The sequence below is a fragment of the Astyanax mexicanus genome, chromosome 7 (genome assembly GCF_023375975.1).
Source record: "Astyanax mexicanus isolate ESR-SI-001 chromosome 7, AstMex3_surface, whole genome shotgun sequence".
NCBI classification, from domain to species: Eukaryota; Metazoa; Chordata; class Actinopteri; order Characiformes; family Acestrorhamphidae; genus Astyanax; species Astyanax mexicanus.
The window spans coordinates 15,689,965-15,711,192 of NC_064414.1; the positions used below are offsets into that span (position 1 = coordinate 15,689,965).

At 37.4% G+C, this 21,228-nt stretch overlaps 1 protein-coding gene across 4 annotated transcripts in view; it reads left to right on the plus strand.

Moving 5' to 3' along the window:
* The first annotated feature begins 551 nt into the window (after nt 1–551).
* The window catches only part of LOC103043591 (muscular LMNA-interacting protein), a 67,323-nt gene continuing 46,646 nt past the window's right edge, over nt 552–21,228 (plus strand). For 3 of the 4 annotated variants that reach the window (XR_453733.4, XM_007239476.3, XM_022686540.2), the window contains exons 1-3: nt 552–704; nt 19,105–19,221; nt 20,644–20,772. Coding sequence is in view for 3 of the 4 variants with exons in the window: in XM_007239476.3 (XP_007239538.3) it covers nt 636–704; nt 19,105–19,221; nt 20,644–20,772 (315 nt within the window). In the remaining variant the exon portion in view is untranslated. The remainder of the gene's footprint in view (nt 705–19,104; nt 19,222–20,643; nt 20,773–21,228) is intronic. The other variant, XM_007239477.3, reaches the window with a different exon arrangement.

A 21,228-nucleotide genomic window follows, 5' to 3' on the forward strand; every position in this document is an offset into this window, starting at 1 on the left:
GGCACTAGTGGGGGGATTTGGGCTGTGTCATTAATTCTGGCACCAACCATCAGGATTTTGTAATTAGAGTATCTTAAGTTTATTTAATTTAGTCAGCGTTAGTAAAGAGATGCCTGCACTACATATTGAGAGGGTCACTGAGAAACTAAAAAGCTTGAAATGGAATCAAAACAAACAAAAAAAAAAGAGTAGAGCTATTGACCTGATCTTCTTGAACTTGTACCTCACTACCAAGTAAACCCCCAGTTTGGGGCATTGTAACTATTATCAGCATTAGCCAACATAAACGTGATGATTTAAAGAAATGTACACAATATTTGTTTTATGATCCACATTATCATCATTGTTGAAAGACAAACTCTCACAAAATAAATTAAATTCAATGGATTCACACCAGAATCATGTACACTATTATATCTAAGCATGTTCTCCCCCAAGAGTGCCAGTGATCTCGCAATTTGTGTTGTTATGGGTGCCCAGTCGGCTGCCAGCAGTCTGCTGCAAGCTATTTGTGGATTGTATGAACCTATAAATGGAAGCTCATGGCTCTCTGTACTTATCTGTGCTGCTACAGGCTGCAGCTCATTTGAAGAAGTTCACAACAGAGGGCAAAGGAATGCACAGTACAGAACTTCATGTCCAAACCCACTTTCACCAACAGCAGCGGCATGGCCTTGGAGCAGCCACGCGGGGCCTTGGGAAAGGTGAGTAGCCAGGGAGAGCACTGACATTTTGGAAGGCTACAACAAATAGACTCTAAAGTGTTTCCACAGTAATAGATTTCAGTTGGAAATGTTGGCTTCTTTTACTGCCCATGACCTTCAGACCTCTAAAGAGGACTTACTGAATGAAATGGAAACCTGATTTTTAAAGTGTCCTGTTAGGATGGGATATGTACACATATTGTGATACAGTGCTGTAGAGCATGTTTTCTAGGTCCAAGCATGTTTTCAGCAAGTTCAGAACCAGAAAAAAGATCTATTATACATAAAATTGTTAAATTAGATTTCTCTATAGTGGTGATAAGAACCAGGTGTTGCGATGTGTCAAAGTAGAAATAGCTATTAGAGTTTAAAAAAAACCTTTTGCCTTACAGTACCCTGCTTTTACCCCTTAAATAAAAAAATAAAATAAAAAAACCTTTCAGAGGGACAGTAAAACAATGTCTCAAGCTTTAGGCAGTGTATCTATGACCATGTAGAAAGTTTCTGATACATAGTCATCACATTTTTCAGGTGTCAGTTATCACCTTTTTTCTTGAAAACAGAGCATTAAATCACTTAATGAATTTGTTTGTTAATCTTAATAAGCTTAACAAAAAAATTGGGGAACTATTAAATAAGGCTATCTGTGGGTGCAGTGTCTTTTTTTAATTGTTCCCATGGGTTAATGGCTTAATAAAATAATAAAAAATTACTCCCTTACACTTCTGCATAATAATGCGCTGTATGCAGAGGAAAAAGGGGCTTTAGGCTGTAGAGACTGTTGAGTGGTTAGCAAATAACCACTCAGGTAAACTGCAGTAACCTAGCTCTATGAAATTTTGAAATGTTTGTTTAGTTTTTTTTTCTTTTACAATATTATGGTGGTGAACATAAGGGATTAAATGTCCCAGGAGAAACACAAGAGTGTAACCTTAAACATATCAGGGCTTTAAATACATACAAAGACCTTTCTATGTAATTGTATCATATTTATATACTTTTTAGCTTATGATTCAAATAAATGCAATTTAATTATCATACTACTCTACTAAATAATCATACACATTGCTCAGACTGACTAATGCTCACGTGTTTATCTTTAGAGTCGTTTACTCTGAGACTTGATACGCAGCGATTCAAAACAGGTGCTGTTATGTTGACTGCTTGTCATAAACTGTGATATAAGAGTCACATGACAAAAGAATGTGTAGCTGATCTGAGAAACAAGAGCTACCATACAAACTCAGGAAATCATATAAACATAGTGACCTCACACCAGGAAAAACAGTGTAAAACTTAAGGACTTCTGTCTTTTAAAAGAAATCCAGAGGCTTACTGCCACTATATTATGTGTATAGAGGGAGGAACAGCAACAGTCCTGAGGCTAAATAGGACTGTATGAAGTCTCAGCGTGTGCAGAGCAGTCATTTGAGGTTTCTAAATGTCAACTGTGCAGCTGAAAAAATTTAGCAAACTAGCAATTCCTTGCCATTCATCCAGAAACCACATAGCCATGGATATGTGAAACAGGGATCATGAAAAATGATTGCCAGAAGCATTAATAAGATTTTTTAATCCAGGACTACATAATCTTGGCTGCAAGGTGCTGCAGGTTTCATTCGAGGAAACTTGATTCCACTTATTTAATCAGTTTTTTTTTAATCAGATGTATAAGGGTGTGGGATGAAAACTGCAACACATGGTTTAGTCTAAAACATTCATATTTATATAAACATATGAAAACTAGAGTTGCAGTGAATGAAATCCCAGCATTTAGCTTGAGCATGCTTAATGATTATTATGCCCTGTATGCATTCTGTTTTAACACCAACAGATTATACATCATCATACAATTCTCCTTTAATGTTAGTCTTATGGATTCCTGCTGTGCACACATACACAATATATTAATATTAATAATGAATTACTGTGGACCCTGAGTTCTCTGCCTGTTTCCTTCAAAGGACTGCTTTAAGCACCCCAGAAACCATATTATACATTTGTATTTTTCTTTCTTGCATTTTCCCACACACTCTGTGGGGAAAATAATAGGAGCTTAAGAAATGCGTTGTACTTTCAGGTAAATTTTCAATGTGTGTACCTTTGTATACCTGCATAGTACCTTGACTTTTGCTTGCTATAATTAAAATAATGCATTTAACTAGTGCTGAATTGTTTTCAGTTATTACATTAGAAAATATATTGACATTAGCTAATGTTTTTGTTGGTTTTCTTGGGGCTATCTGTCAACAACCATCTCTTAAGTTTTATCCATGTTTTAAGATAGATTGTTGGTTCTGCACCACTCCGTCAGCCACTGCACTGTACTGTTTATATACACTATGATCAAAATTGTAAGACCCTCAAAATATTTGCATTTTAGAATATTGTATATAAATAAGGTTCTAGGTAGAGCTTCATGACAGTAAATCAATTAGAAAAAAGAGACAAGAGAAAAAAAAGGAAAAAGAGACAAACTTTTGATCAGTCAATTTAATGACAGCTTTTTTTAGCTGATCAAAAGTTTTATTTCAATTCCAATTGTCTTTCAAGTATTCACAATTCCAAGACCAGGTGTCAAGTAATGAAGTACAAACACTTTGTTACTTTACTTCAGTAGAAATTTTGGTTCTATATACTGTACTGGAGTAATTGCATCAAGCATGTCTAAATGTCTGTTTGGTGGGGCTACTCATTACCAAGTGCTTCATTTGACTTCTGTTTAGATGGGGTTTTTAGGGCTTTTTTGAGCTATGACCTTAAACCTTTGATCAGCAGAAGAACAGTTTCAGTTAGATTGTTGATTTCAATAAATTGGCCGCTTAGATTCTTTTGTCTCATGTGCTCATTCATTCTTTAACATTGTAATCCTCTACTAAGACTTAGCATTTTAGCATTGTAATGCTCTACTAAGCTCTTCCTAGGTGTCTTATATCACAAAATAATAATTCTTGCAATTTTTTAAGTGGTCTTCAGATTTTGATTAGGATTGTAATAAACTTAGAAAATACTTATCTGCCAACATAGCAGCAACATTTCTACTATTAGCAGTAAACTGCATAAACAGTTCAGTGAATACAGTTAGAAAATAATACGAATAATTGTGTCTGTAGATTCAATATTCCTGTAGTGAGAGATATTTAACGTTAGTTAAAAAAAAACACATTTGTTTAAAAATTTGGACATCATTTCTTCACAACTAGAAAATACAAAGCTACAAATTTTTTTTTTTTTTACCAAATTATCTCCAGTGAATTTTCAGGGTTTTTTTTTTGTTCTAACTTCCTCGACTCAATAACAATCAAAGGTTACTTTTATCATTAACAGGAAGAGTGCTGAAGTTAGCATGCGGCACACTTTGTTCCACAAGCCTTTTTAGATTGTTGTGAGAGTCATGGATGCTTTCAGTATCTTGCAGAAAACAAGAAGATACTGCCAAGAACTTGCCATGCTTAACATAGGAAATGATGACATACCCATCTCAGGACTACTATACTCAGTTACACCCCAACTAAAATGTATTATGCAATGTGAAAATCTAGTTAAACCAACTATATCAAATAATGTTCCTTTGAATATGATGGCAACCCAATGAAAAACATTATTTATGTAAAGAAACATAAATAATAAGTGATTGGCTCTGCTAAATATCCATAAGCTTTTGTAAAATACATTTTACTTCTGGCTAAATATAATTTAAACAAGTACTTGTTAACGGGGATTGCATAATACATTTTGGGCTGAGGACTCATGACTCCTACAGTAGCAATTTAACCCCTATGGCTAACTGGTGATACTACCTGTATTCGGAGCTGGATTAATAAGCGAGTTTTGATAACAGGGTAAGTCCTTCCGTTTGATATTATGTATTATGTCTTTAGTCCTCTCAAGCTCTCGACTTAATGCTCGCTAACAGAATTCAGCCATGTTTGTGTAACGCCAACAAACACTGTAGTTGGATCAACAGTGTTAGGTAGGAATAGCAATGATGCAGCCAGCATCAGCAGGATTGGAGCATGTTTACTATGATATTAACTTTTATTCTGAGCTGATAGCAGAATTATGTGGCTGTGCAGGTTAGATAGAGTAAGTTCTACTGTTGGATGTTTTGTTGAAATTAAATAAATGAGATGGTATTGAAGTGTAAACTTTCAGGTTTAATCTAAGGGGTTGAACTAGTGAACTGCAACCATTTGTCTACAAAGCCTACTTATTTCAGGGGCTCTAAAAAGTGATTGGACAAATGAACTCAAAAGCTCTTTTAAGGGATCCATGGGCAATTCCCTTAATAATGTATCATCAGTTAAGCTGGTAAAATGTCTTGAATTTATTTCAGGTGTGACATTTGCATTTGGAAGCTGTTGTTTCTTAATGGAAATGAAACAGTCCCTCTTTAGTCTGCAAAAAGAAGAAACCCATCAGAGAAATAGCTGAATTGTTATGAGTGGTGAAATCAACAGTTTGGTACATTCTGGGGAAAAAAAGCTCAGGGGTGAGCTTGAAGAAAATCTCCCTCACAACACACCCCTAAGTGAAGAACGGAAGTTTGTATATCAATATCTCTGTCTACCATAAAGGAAGGACTTCATGAGAACAAATACAGAGGGTTCATTAATAGAAAGGTCAGATTGGACTACATCTAAAGAAGCTAGTTCAGTTCTGCAACAGCGTTCTTTGGACAGATGAAACTAAGATAAACCTGTACCAGAATGATGGGAAAAAGAAAGTATGGAGAAGGCTTGGAACAGATTGATACAAGAACACCACATCCTCTGCAAAACATGGTGGTGGGATTTGATGCATGACTTCCAATGGCACTGGGTCATTAGTGTTTATCGAAGATGTAACAGAAGAATTCTGGCATGTACAGCTATTTATTTTCTGCTCTGATTCAAACTAATTCAGCAATATTAATTTGACAGTGCTTTACAGTTACAGACTGACAATGATCCAAAACATACTGCAAAAGCAACCCTGTTTTTAAAAGTAAAGAAGCTTATTTCTAATTCAATGTGGTGACATGCAGAGCCCAAATCATGAAGAGCCTAACTGTATTTCAGGGTTTTTACTATTTGTCATGTAACGTTGCAGCACATTCATCATTATTCAAATGTAAGTTAAATATTTTTTTATATGCACCACCTGCTATAGATGTGATGTTATAGATGCTATAGGCTGTTTTTATCTGTGTGGGAACATTAATTTAGGTTGTTTTCGATGTCAGCTGTGTTTTTAGTACATATTTTCGAGGAGATTGAAGGTGGTGGTGAGCTGAGAGAAAGCAGAAATCAGCTTTTCCTGACCCAAACTGTTTACATGTCTGAATCTTTAATAGTGGAAGAGGATTGCATTAAAAAGGCTGAGCTTAGGATGGCCAAAACCTTATTAAAGGATTAATTGGACAGCCCATTCTGAAAAATCCTTACTTATGTGCTTATAAAAATAGATTTAATGTATCTGTTCGTGTGTGAGAAAACTAAAGGGTCAGAGTGTATTTTATGCAGTGATGCAAAAACATGACAGTTGAGTATAAGGAGTTAACATTGTTGTATATTCCAATTATTGTTGTTGTGACCTTTTCACTGGGCTACACTGTCACTGGAATTAGCATATAAAAGCCTTTGCTATCTTTTCTGTGTCCAGATGATTATAACTCATGCTTATTATTTTGCTCTGATTCCACAAGTAAACAGTTTAAGTTGAGCTGTTCTTTACTGATTATGTCACTGTCAGTGTATAGGGTTAATATCTAAAGTTTAGCAGAGGCAGTGTGCGCCAGAGGAATAATATCCTGCTGGAAGCATTAGCACTGCCGGGCGTCTGCTGAGTACTAAGGGTCAGTGTTAATGCGACCATAGGAAACATTTAAGCTCAGCACACAGAGTTGCAGTGCTGGTGTAAAATAGCGGTGCGTTCTTCGGATTTTGTTTGCACTGGTTTTATTAGTTGCCAAACCTCATTAGTGTAGCACTAAATCTCAGGGGGCCACAGCTTTTCTTTTTGATGGTTGCTCTGCATTCTGAGAGTGTCCATTCTGTTTATTTTCACTTACCCACAATAGAAAATGTAATTATTTAACCAGAAAAAGTAACCAACTCAGCCAATTCAATAATCTGTAACATATTGCCCCTGTGATAATTCTGAGAGAATCTATATTTGCAAAACAACAGATATTTTTTAAGTACAGAATTAAGATATATGTACTTTTCAGATTTAGATTTTATAGATTAATTATAGATTCACTTTTCAGATTAAGATTAACTTTTTACATGAACTAACACAATTTAATATCAGTCAAATATAACCTGTGTAAATGTAAAAATTAGTTTGAAAATGTGTTTGCCACCCTTGGCAGCAACAACTGTGATCAAGTGTTTGTGATAACTGGTAACGAGTCTTTCGCATCTCTAAGGAGGAGATTTGATCCACTCTTCTTTACAGAATTGGTGTGCTTTAAATCATTGTCCTGCAGAACCCAAGCTTGCCTGGGCTTAAGATCACAAACTGATGGCCGGAAATAAAAAAAAAATTGTAAAGGGTGTTACGACTCTAGGGGTTCTAAGGGTTGCAACATAAATAAATGGACCAACACAAGTTTTGGATGCAAAAGTGGAAAAATATATTTTTATATTTTAAACAGAAGGACCAGGCAAAACAAATACATGGCAGTCAAAAACAGTGTTGGGCACGTTACTTTGAAAAAGTAATTAGTTATAGTTACTAGTTACTTCTCCAAAAAAATAGTAGTTACTACACTATAAAAGTAACTAGTTGTAGTGGATTAACCAGAGGATTTCTTCATTGCTTACACACAGACACACACACTACCCCCACTTTACGGCATATAAGGAAACTTCGAACCCAGAACACTCTAAAAAAACCTTGGAGTAATCTTTTTTTCAAACAACCTTAAATTTCAAAATGACATTTACTGACTATTTCTTCACTCAGCCTCGCTCAAGAGCCCTAAATGCGAGTTTAGGGTAAAATTCTGTTTACATTCCTCCAAGTCATAAACCTCGGAGTTAATGTAAACATTTGGAACATTTGCAACACCATCACTAGGACGGGACTGCAGACTTAAGAGAGTGTCAAAACTTAATTAATGCCTTGGAAATTGTTAATTCACCAAATGTTGTACCAATTTAGGGGTTTGTGCCTAGTTATTTCTGCAATCACTTAGAAATAAGATTAATGAAATTAAGAGAAATGTTCTAAGCTTGGGATTCCATTTTCAACATTGCAGGCTCAAATTCTGTGGGGTGCAGAAAGAGCTCCTTCCCCCACCATCGTAAATTCCGATGCCAACCGCTTATCTAAACTCAGCAAAGGGGAGGAATTTCTCACTCAGAAGATTTTGCTTAAAATACATATATATTGACTATATAAAAAAGGTGTTTTATAGAATGTTTACTAAATAATGGTATATGTGTCTGGTATATGGTATATGTGTTTGGATGTGTCCTGATTGAATTCTCCTACACATTCAAGTCTGAATCAACAAGGTTTAATTAGCATTTGATAATTTAGCTTTATTTGGTTATCAGTGGTTTAACCATGTATTATCTTTTAAGTGATTTAATTGGGTTTAAATAATAACATGACTCTTGATCTCTTTCTGACAGAGTACCATCCATCGTTGTATTTCTAAGATTATCTTGAATATTACATGTTTGTGGGCAATATATATATATATTACATTTATTGTGATTCAATTGTAAGATTGTTTGTTTCCTGAATTTATCCTCACAAACTGATATGCTGAAAAATGTATTTTGATCCACTGTTTAATTGAGTTTTCTTTTGGTTTGATCTATTAGAAAAATGCTGAAGCATGCTGACCATGTGAGCGAGGGGGGGTTTATGGCCCTTTGTGAATCCCCACCAAAGTTTGAAATTGCTCCTAGACCAATCAAAACACAGACATTTGGGCCACAGGGCCAATCATAGCTCAGGGGCCAAACAGGCCACAGAGACTAATAGTAAAACTGGGCAGACACAGTTCAGTTTTCCAGTTTAGAGTTTCCAGTTCAGTTCGGAGGAGTTGGAGGAGAAGCAGTTGGAGTTAGAGAAGGAGTGGAAGAAGATGAGTTGAGGAAAACAGTTAGAGGAGAGAGGTTAGGGAGCCCAGAGATGGAGAAAGGATATACTATTAGTGTAGTCATCTTAAGTTAGTTTTCTTAGACTAGTGCATTTAATCTTCAAGTATATTAATATTAGCTATCCTAGTTTAAATAACTAGGCTATTTTATGATCTACAGAGTTCTCCTGCTTGCCAAGATAGTTAATATAGTTCAGTAAACCAACTAGACCAACCGACGGATCACCGAGAGGGTACGCCAGCCGAGCCAGCTCCAGGGAAGGCCTTCCCTGTGCAGAGACTAGAAGCGGGTGTCGTCCAGGTGCGCCGCTGGCCCACAGAGCACCATCTTTACCCTGCGGATGGGTCCACACCGGACCTTCTAGGGGTGCAGGATGTCAGCCGAACAAGAGGTTTAAACAGCGGACCGAACCGATGGGGACCCCCCTTTGTAGACGTCTCAGAGTAAGGCAGTTTGGGTATTTCTCTCAGCAATTGGTGTTTTGGTTGGTCAAGTCTAGTTTGGTTATTGTTCTTAACTCTCTTCGTAGCATAGATTAATTTTTAGTTATTTGGCGAAAGGGATGATCTTTGTAGGCCGTAAAATATCTTACTTATCTACTTATTTTAGTGTTCTCATTTGATTAGTTTGACCTCATTACATTTAGACCCTTATTTAGAAATATTCACTTAATAGTTCTATTAATCTTTATTCCTTTCATGTCAGCATTATAACGTGTTTGTTCTTTTATTTCTCATTTATTATTCTACACTATGATTTGATATCTAATGGCTACATTTATGACTTTTTAATGAATTATTTACTCATATATGTGTGATTTAATAAATACTTTTATTTTACAAAACCTGTCATTTCAGTGTGTTTTTCTGGATAACTTGGTTATGAAAATTTCTGTCACCTGTAGAAACCACACCCTGAGATGTCTTGTGTTATTAATTAATTTGATTAATTAATTAATTAATTAATTAATCTAATTAAATTAATTTAATAACTGGCGCCCAATTAAAAATATTTCAACATCTCAATTAGCACCAGGTATTAAACCACTGAGCCGCTACATAGTTACCAGTAAAAGTATCAATTGCGTTACTTTTGTGTTACTCGCCGCCATGAACATGAATATACACTTAGGGCCCTATTGTGAAGATTTAAAGATTCAGTTTGATATATCTAATAACTGATGGACACAGTAATATTTCAGGATTGAAATTAGGTTTATTGTACAAACAGAAAATGTGCAATATGCATTAAACCAAAACCCTTATCATTTTATTGATTTGAATACTCCTAACTACTTTTTACTGACTTACTGAAGCACAAAATTGGTTTGGTAACCTCATTGAGCTTTGAACTTCATAGCCAGGTGTATCCAGTCATGAGGAAAGGTTTAAGAATTTAGGGTGGCCAACTGCAATTTGTTCTTCTATTTGAATCTCCTCTGAAGAGTGGCATCATGGGCTCATCAAAACAACTCTCAAATGATCTAAAAACAAAGATTGTTCAACATAGTTGTTCAGGGGAAGGATACAAAAAGTTGTCTCAGAGATTTAACCTGTCAGTTTCCACTGTGAGGAACATAGTAAGGAAATGAAAGACCACAGGGACAGTTCTTGTTAAGCCCAGAAGTGGCAGGCCAAGAAAAATATCAGAAAGGCAGAGAAGAAGAATGGTGAGAACAGTCAAGGACAATCCACAGGCCACCTCCAAAGAGCTGCAGCATCATCTTGCTGCAGATGGTGTCACTATGCATCGGTCAACAATACAGCACATGCTGTTTGTGGTGTGCTTGCAGAAAAGGCTTCTTTCACATCACTCTCCCATACAGCTTCTCCTTGTGCAAAGTGCGCTATATTGTTGACCGATGCCACCCCACAGTGGAAATTAAGATCCTTTTGTATTCTTGGGTCATATGGCCACAATGATCAGAAGACATGTTCCCACCGAAGGTTTCACCTAAGAGCTTGAGAGAGAGAGAGAGAGAGAGAGAGAGAGCAACAGAGGGCAGTAGCACTACAACACATACAAAAACAAAAGCTACTTAGTACTTAGAAAATAAATTCCAAAATAAATAAACAACATCTAGGACGTAACAGGGTGCAAATACCTTTTCACAGCACTGATACAGACTCTACTCCAATGCCCATCTGTCTTTACCCATTTGCTTTAGTCTCATCCCACCTTCTATAAAATACACTGCAGGTGAAAGGCTAAAAAGCCCAAAGGTCCTATCATATCCGATTGTGCAAGGCGTGTCATGATGCTCTTCAGTGTGCAGCTGATGACTCGCCTACAGATTGCTAAATTAGGGCCAAGTGTGAGTGTGTGTGGTACAAAACATCAGGATTCAATCTATCAACAACCTAGAAAACTACATTACAGCAATTAAGTCTTGGATGAAGCACAACTTCATCCTGTTAAACTGTTTTAAAATTGACAATATATGACTGAACCTCTATTTATGCAAATCTGCATGTTCTCTGTTTTGTAAACCCTTGGGTTTTGACTTAATCCTGTCTCACACTCTGTGTGTGTGCATGTGTGTGTTTGTATGTGGGAGCAGAGAGGAGAGTGGAGAAGAGCAGCACCTCTCTAAAAATCAGACTGTATCACTCATTCTGGACCTTTCAAATCAAATTTATTTTTATAGGGCTTTTTACAACTGATTTTGTCACAAAGCAGCTTTACATAAGTCTCACGAGACCCAGACCCCCAAAATCAGAAACATCAGCTTAATATATTCATATTTACAGAAGTTTTGATTTTTTTTTTTTTGAAAGGGTCAGTACAAATTTTAGACCAGGGTATAGACATTTAGGTGTAATGTGTCCTAAACAATATTTAGTTAAAAGAGGTTATAGTGAAAAATCAAAGGTCAGGTAAATATGTCCTATGGAATCTATTAGAGCAGGGTGTGGAGCTGAAGGGGAAAGGAGAGAGAGAGAGAGAGAGAGAGAGAAGGAGAGCAAAAGCTCTGCCAGCAACTAGGGAATGCCTTCTGGGACCTTTTCTTGCCTGTGTTTATTTGTGTCTCAGTTTGTCTCTGTGGTTACGCTGTAAACAAAGAGGAGTGGCTGTTATCACTGTGGTTTAAAGGTCCTAAATGCAGAAGACACAGGCCCCTTTTTTAACGATCTACAGCTCACTTGGTAATTGCGCTTTGCTCAGCTGGATTTCTGGGCGAGTCCTCTGTCTTTGGTATCGCGAGGGCGCAAAAAATATGCCTTGCGCAGCTCCAATGGCGCAAAAGACGTGTTTTAATTCCCTCAATTATTCGTGGGTGTGTTTTGGGCGTAACATGAAATAAACCAATCAGTGTGTCTGTATTCATCCCCTTTAAGAGCAGCTGCCCGCTGACTTTTGTTCATTCCTATTTAAAGAGCGTATAGGAGACTGACTGCGCCTCACGCTGTGAAGATAAACCAGCAGCTTAGGGAAGAGTAGAGTTATTTTATTCTTTATTCTGTTTTTTGTTTATGTAAAAACTGATCATAAAAATTAACATAAAAAGTAAAGAATTTATGTCTTATGAAGAAAATAATAATAGCAGTGAAAGTAAATGTCAGGGCCAGACAAGGATGAGACTTGTGCGGATACAAATTAAAGGCTTTATTAAAAGAACCAGTTGGTATACATATGAGCAGATACAATAGCAGAGATATATAACGTAGGGGAACCATACCATAAACGAGAGACAGTCCAAAGTTCATACACAGGCAAGGGGGTATCACAGAGCAGGCAGTAATCCACAAACGATAAACAGTCCAGGTCATACACGGAAATCCAATCACAGGCGTAGGCATAAATCAAAGTCGGAAAAACACGAAAACAGGATCATCAACACGGAATAACAATAGAGGGCTAGAGAAACGCTTTGTAATGCAGGAAGAACCAAACAATTACTCAGCGACGAGTGAGCGTGAACATGGTCTATTTATACTGAGGGGTAATCAGTACTCAGGACTTCCTGGAGGTGTCATGTGGTCTTTCATGTGATCAGGAGTGCATTCTGGGTATTGTAGTTGGAAGCTTGGTTACCACAGGTAGAGCTGAGTGTGGGAGACACAGGTGTGCTTTCAGCACCAGACATGACAGTAAAGTTAAATGATACAAGATTATCAAATTTATATCAATAAACTAAGAACATGGGAATCATGGGGAATATATATATATATATATATATATATATATATATATATATATATATATTATTTTATTAATCAAATTATTTATATATATATATATATATATATATATATATATATATATATATATATATATATATATATATATATATAATTTGATTAATAAAATAAAACTCATTTAAAACAATCACAGGCTTTCTGCGCAGAATAATAAAAGTTTCAGTTAGTTTCAGTTTCAAATCATGAAAACAGCTCACCAAAACCTCAAACTATCCTTTATATTTGACAATATTTGATGAACTTACAGGTCCTTGCTTATTTTTATTTAACTGAACTGAGTTAAATAAAAAAAGAGAGAGAGGAGAGAGAGCGAGAGGGAGAGAGAGTGGCGCAGCGCATTTTGCCTGATTTCTGTTGATTAATTATCAATTACATTTGTTGGCTTTAGTAAGTTTGTTAACATAAATTTTACTATACTTGTATGAACTTTTTTATTAAAACGTTTTTTTTTTTTTTTGGAAGACAGAGGTTATGCGCGCTGCTCCAAGTTCCACTTTGCCTGCCTGCGACATTTTAGAGCGCTGGACTGTCACGTCTATAGACTCTCCTTTCACACTCCCAAACTCCATTTCCCAGGAACCCAATGGTTATGACGTCACCGTCAGCCACTCACCTTCACCCAATTGTGTTACTCTTCATTGTAATTCTAGTTTTGTATATATAGGCTTCAGTCAGCGTCTGTTCTTTGCCAGGTATTGTCGACTGTTTTTCCCAACTTTTTTCTGTCTGCCTTTTTGTTATGACCCATTTTTCTGCATTACGGATTTTGCCTTTTGTCTTTGCCCTTATCGGATTTATTGAACTATCGGACTGTCTTCCTGGCTTCGAAACTTGGACTGTTTTCTGTACTACGTCTCCTGCTTTCAGTGTGAGTGCTGTCTTTACCTTTTACTCGGCAAGCGTCTATCCTATCTGTCTGGCGTTACATAATACCTCGCCGACAATAGAGATGGCTGAGTTTAAGGACTTACAGCAGGTTGTAGATAACCAGAGGAGAATGCTCGGGCAGCATAGCCAGCTGTTCGAGGGTCTCACTCGTTCTGTTAGCTCTCTCACCGCCCAGCAAACCGAACAACACTCCCAGCTAGCCCAGCTAAGCGTAGCCTCCCCGGCTAGCTTAGCTCACGCTAGCCAGCCCCCGGCAAGCTTAGCTTATCCGGCTCCGACAGCAGCTGTTTTTTAGTTGAGCAAACCGGATAAATATGACGGCACCCCTGATCTGTGTAGAGTTTTTTTGCTCCAGATGTCGTTATACTTTACCAACATGCCACCTACCACCGTCAGAGCTCGTGTTTTGTTTTTTGTTTCACGTTTGTTTCAGCTTGTTTTCGATCATCCCAATCTAGGTTTTCTCACAAACTCACACCAGCTGAACAAAATTATGGCGTTCTTGGCCATAAAATTAGCCCTAGATGAATGCCGTCATTGGTTGGAGGGTGCTTTGCACCCCTTTGTTGTCATTACTGACCACAGGAATTTGGAATTTTTCAAATCCATGAAGTGTATGAACTCATGACAGGCAAGGTGGTCCTTATTCTTCACCTGATTTAATTTTACTGTTACCTACCGACCAGGATCCAGAAACACCAAAGCTGATGCCCTTTTACATATTTATGATGAGAATAATTCAGCTATTTCAGAACCCACCTCCATTCTGAAACCTGAGATAGTCCTGGCTCCGATCAGGTGGGAGATCTCGTAGGAGATCAATCAGATCAATGAGACCACACCCCCTCCTGCAGAATGTCAGCCAGACAAAACATATGTACCAATTCAGTGTAGAGGTAGATTAATTACATGGGCTCACACTTCCCTATCTTCTGGGCATCCTGGTGAAACTCGCACCCATCAATTATTAGAGGGTCGGTTTTGGTGGGAAACTATGCGCTCTGATATCCATGAATTTGTTTCATCTTGCACTATTTGCGCTCAAAGTAAGACTCCCCGTACTCTACCTGCCGGTAAATTAGTACCCTTACCTGTTCCAGCTCGACCTTGGTCCAACTTGGTGGTCGATTTTGTCACGGATCTTCCCTTATCCTTGGGTAATACAGTTATCATGACAGTTGTAGATCGTTTTTCATGTGGCTTTAAGTTCATCCCCTTCGCTAAATTACCTTCTGCATTTGAAGCTGCAGATAGTCTATTTAATGATGTTTTTCAAGCCTTTGGTATTCCTGAGGATATAGTTTCTGATCATGGTCCTCAATTCATATCTCAGGTCTGGTCTGCTTTTATAAATAGGTTGGGCATCTCTGTCAGTTTATCTTCCAGTTATCATCCCCAAAGTAATGGTCAATGTGAGAGAATGAACCAGGAACTAGGTAAATTCTTACGTATTTATTGCTATAAACAATGTTCATGATTTGGCCCAATATCTTCCCTGGGCTGAATTGGCTTAGAACTCTCTGGTTAGTTCTACCACTAAGCTAACACCCTTTCAGTGTTTCTTAGGTTATCAACCTCCTCTCATGTCGTGGTCAGCTGAACCTTCTGATATCCCTGCTGTGGATCAGTGGATGCGCCGTAGCGAGGAAGTGTGGGAGGAGACTCACAGACGTATAGAACAACACAAACAGCAGGTGGATCGTCATCGTTGTGATGCTCCACCCGGGGATCTTGTTTGGCTATCTACCAGGGATTTCCGGCTCCCTGAAGGCAACAAAAATCAGTTAAGTTTATTGGCCCTTTTAAAATAATTAAAAGAATCAGTGAAGTTATATTCCATCTTGAATTGCCTTCTAATTATCGTGTCTGTCCCTCCTTCCATGTTTCTTTACTTAAGCCGGTTATCCCTGGTCCGCTGGATGAGACCTCGCATGGGGTGCTACCTCCTCCGCCTGTGCTAATGGATGGTGGACCCGTCTACGCGGTGGAGCACTTGTTGGACTCCAGAATGAGAAGGGGATCCCTGGAGTACCTGGTAGATTGGGAAGGCTAGGGACCTGAGGAGAGAAGCTGGGTTACTGCAGCTGACGTCCTTGACCCGTTATTGGTGTAGTTCCACCGTTCTCACCCGTCTCGTCCAGCACCACGCCCTAGGGGTCATCCGAGGAGGAGGTCTCCTGACCCTGGAAGGGGTAGGCACTATGGGTCAGCTGCTAATCGGTCCCTCAGCTCCGGCCGCGGCTCCAGGAGGGGTCGTCCCAGGACCAGGGTTCCTGTCCAGGCTATACCCGCTTCGGGTCCTCGTTTCCGTCGGGCCTCTGGGCGGAGAGGGGCAGTTCCTGTGTGTCGTCCTCATCTTTCGGTTCTTTCGGACTCCTCGGGGGGGGAGTACTGTCACGTCTATAGCTTCTTCTCTCACACTCCCGAACTCCATTTCCCAAAAACCCACTGGCGATGACGTCACTGTCAGCCGCTCACCTTCATCCAATCGCGTTACTCTCCCCCCTTCTGAGTCACCTGTGTTCTAAGTTGTTCTGGTTCATAGTAATTCTAGGTTTGGTATATATAGGGTTCTGTTAGCATATGTACTTTGTGAGGTATTGTCGACTCATGTTGCGTACTGAGCGTTTTTCCAAACGCTCTCCTGTCTGCACTTTTGTTATGACCCTTTTCCTCTATTTTGCCTTTTGTCTTTGCCCTTATCGGATTTGTTGAATTATCGGACTGTCTCTCTGGCTTTGGATCTTGGACTGTTTTCTGTACTACGTCTCCTGCTTCCAGTGTGAGTGTTGTTCAACCTGTTCTCTGGCTGTGTTATTCTGCTTACTACTCTGTAAATAAACCAGACTTTACCTTTTACTCGGCGAGCATCAATCCTATCTGTCCGGCGTTACATATATAATTGACGGGAAGCACCACACACCAGGGTGACAATGTGCTTTATTTTTCAGATATAAAAGTGAATTTCAGTTAAATAATAGCAAAGTTAAAAAATAAATTCATGTTCAGTCAAAGTTTTTTGAGTGAGAATAAGCATCTGTTGAAATTCTTAAACAGCAGAATGCCTGTGTCTGCTATATTTTAAGTAACAGTTATTTAGTCTGTGTACTAAACATAAATATAAATCCTCATAACTGACAGAAAGAAATATAACTAATAATAATGTATAGTTACTGTGCAGATTTTTAAGTATATTTTATTTTTATAGTTGATTGCTGAAGGCTGTGGGTGATGTTTATTTTTCTGTGGGAAGGAAGTGATGGTATATGGTATTTTGGAGCGCAGGGTGATCTGATTCAGTTTTGGGTGAGTGACTGACAGCTGAATTTCATGCATTGATCTGAAAATAATTTGAAGCTCTAGACCCTGCGCTAACCTAAGCATATTTTACAACTCAACTTCCTGCTTCCCCCCATGGCTATCTGCTCTTACTAATCAGCAAATAAAAAGCATCTTTGAGCTTTCAGTGTAAACATGTTTAGAGGGCAATCACTGTGCTCTTCTCTGCGCTGGCTGTGGTTAAAAATGTATTTTAGCACATGGTAAAGTCACCAAAATTAAAAAGATGTATTTTACATTGGTATGACCATATATTTCAAAGCTTTGTAAAGCAATATCATGGTCATTTTAAAGATGTGAACTACAAAAAGACTAAATACAAATAAAATAAATATATATTGTTAAAATCTCATCTCGTCTCATTCTCATGAACCCAGTATCGTGTCTCATCTCATGGTATAAAATGATTAACTGATCACACCCCTAGAAATAATACAATTGTGCCGTTATCAAGATTACATACAAAACTTCGCAAATATACACATCATTACTTTTAATTTGTTACTCTCACTACCATTATAAACAGGTACTTTTCTCTACAGCAGTCTATTTCATGCCAAAACATATTGAAAACTCTATCTTTTACCTCAGCAGCTGAATTTTAGAGAACATGATTCTACACCTACATTTACATGTAATATCAAAAAATATAAGGCAGATAAGAGGAATGGTAAAGCAGTATCTCATAAAAAAGGAAATGCTCTTTGAACATACTGTGAATAAAATACAACGGAGAGCACAGATACAAAGTCAAAGTCTGAGTTTATCGAATTGTTGTGCAAACAGCAGTATTTTTCCAGCCTTTATGATTACAGTGCTTCATTTACATGTACAAGAGTGTGTATTTCCATAAACAGCAGAAATTCATAGAACCATAAATACAGTCTTTTCTCTAGCGATCAACGCAGCAGTCAGTTTCATTTCTGCTGTAGCAATCTGGGACTGAGCAGTGCTTTCCCACGGTTATAAATATTGAATAGAGTTTCTGTTTTCTGCCCACTCTTTACATTCCAGTCAAGTCTAAAACCAAACCGTTACAAGTGAGTTTGAGGAGAATGTAATATATTGTCTGTGGTGTGAACGACAGTTTTGAAATCAGGTAAAACCTTTATTCTTAAAAAGTTAAATAGTATTATTCTGATTTACAGTGATTATTATTGTTTAGGATTTGGGATGATTCTGGAAATATGATCTGGATGTGTTAGTTTGAAATTGAAAAGGCTTAAAATAGACAAAGCTGTATTTTAAGCTGGGTTTAAAAAATTGTGTTCTTTGCAGCAATTAATGGAACTCGGGGCTGTAGTCCAACACAGCTTGTTGACTTCCCTGCTAGCAACCTAACTGTTTTTTTAGTGAGATATGTAAGTGTAAAGTGCATTTTTATTGCCATAATATTAATATTGACGATTAAAATGTGGGTTCAAGTGGTGTAAGCAGTATATTTGAAATGATATGAGATTAACTGCAAACTGCCTAACGTCTGTACCCTTCTCTATTACCTAAGACCTGGATCGAGCTCAGATGCACTTTTCATTTTGAAATTAAAATGAAACATAATGAAGTGTGGCAGTGGTATCACCTTGTAATCACAACCCTTTGATTAGTTTTTCATTGCGTGTGGAAGGCACACTAGGCTAAAGCAGAAGTGGAGGCTAATGACAGGAATCATTTAGAGCCTCTTCATGCTCCAGGAGAAATGTCATATTTAATACAGCAGTGCATTTTGAGTCTTTGGATTCTAAATGTTATTCATATATTATTGTTATAAATATATTTTCTGTACTTAAGTAGCAGGAGCATGATTTTTGCTCAGACTTTATTTGATGTAAATGATATATGATATTGTGCTGTGTTTCTCTATGTACTCAGGTCTACACTGTTTTTGCAACCAAGCTCAAGTCCTTCACCTTTCTGCCAATTCTGAAAAAACTGCCTAAAGAGAGCAGATTTAAATCCACGTTGGAAAAGAAGTCAGAAAGACAGAAGGTAAGGACCTCTTATGTAGGACCAGGTATGTATAAAGCACTAAAGTCACAGACTTGAGTAAAAGTACAAGCGTTCTATCAAAAAAGTGACTTTTTACATTTTGTACTGCAAAAACTGTTTATTAAAAAAATTACTACTCAAGTACTAAAAGTAAAAGTATCAGAAACATCTTGTAGTATTTTTACATGACATGACATTAATTAAGGCATATATTAAGGATGAACTCATCAGTAAGTAAGGATGCATTAAGCAGGAACAAATGAATAAATCATAAATTAATATCTGCATGGTTAAATTACTTACCATCAACAAATGTGTGTACTAACGAATGAACATGATGAATGAACATGACAAATGAATATGAGGGTAATGAAGGCTTTGCACACTATATGAATATACCAGTATTGTGGTTTCCACTTCCTACATTCCCTTCCTCATATCATTCTGTAAAACATCTGCCTTCTCATTGCAAGTGTTTTGTTTTTAATTCCATCTTGTCATATTTTACAGAATGATAACTTTTAAAATCATCCATATAAAAAAATACACTTACATTTTTGAGTTTGCAACACAGGCACCTGCATGTCCATCCTGTCATCTTTTCCAGAATGCTGGTACTTCTATTACTACCATACACTCATACCTCTAGATTCCAATAAGATTCATTAGCAGGATAATTTAATACAACAAATTATTGTTTTATTGTTATATAAAATTTGTCTGTCATAAAAGCAACAAGACATCTGAGGCTGTTGGTAAAAGGGCACATCCATTAACTCGGTTTTATATGTGAGTGTATTGTTTTTTTTTCCACAATGTATTTGTAACAATAAATACGTTATATAAACATGACTGAACGTTACTGTAGATTCATCTTCATTCATTAGTATGCACATTAAACAATGGTGAGTAAGTTAGCCTTGCACAATAACCTTGTTATTGTTCCTTGTTTCTTATTTGCTCATTAAAACGATCAATTAAGCAATGATGTCCAGGCCCTGGTCTACAAAGTGACATGGTTAAGTCTTTATTTAGATTCATCAGGTAAGCAGACTTTTTAAACTTGAAATGTAACTTGTAGTGTTTTCCTACAGGCTAAAGCTATAACGTTGTAATATATTTCCTGTTTATTTTAACTTTGTGTGAGTTCTTGTGATGGGGAATAGATAAATCCTGTAGCCTGAGAGCAGGTCAGATGATCTAGGGTTTGCATGAAAAGAGCATCTGCTTAAGAACTTACACAACCTCCACGGGTCATGTGCAATCACATGTGAGCAATACATGAGGGATAAGGCCTTCTGCTAAAGATGTGTAGGCGAAACTCGCACATACACACACACACAGTATTACATTATTGCGGTAAAAAAAAGTCATTAATGACTTAAGTAACGCTTCACATTTAATAAAAAGTGTTTCCTGTAGGCCTTAGGAGACCCTGAGGTATCTGAAGACAACATGACAGATGAAGATGTTTACAAGGCAGAGATTGTATACGTTACAGACACTGAGGATACAGAGCCCAGAGAGATGGTAAAGTACTCTAAAACTCAGGTCAGAATGATATTGCTTCTTACTCAAATGTCATTTGCCTTGGTAGACTAAGTAGATGATTACTCAAACTCATTAGTTGTATTGGGAAAAAATACATTTAAATACGATTCTACCTCCAGCATTCCCTAATTAGAGGACAGAATTCTTCACTTGTTATGTGGGACAGCACAACACCGTGGATGCACTGCTTCTGAATGCTTTATTTTTATATTTTCTGAGAGTATGTTCATGATCATTAAGTAAATGTGAAAGACAGGTGATGAAATGGATAGCAAAAACTATTTATGGTAATAATTTTGGCAGCACTCTGAGAAAAGCAAAGGAATTTTTCACTTTTACCGTAATTTCCGGGTTATTGAGCTCACATGAATGTAAGCTGGACCCACTAATTAAAAAAAATCTGTACATATAGACGCCTGTCTATAAGCCGTACCTGACTATAAGCCACCCTATTAA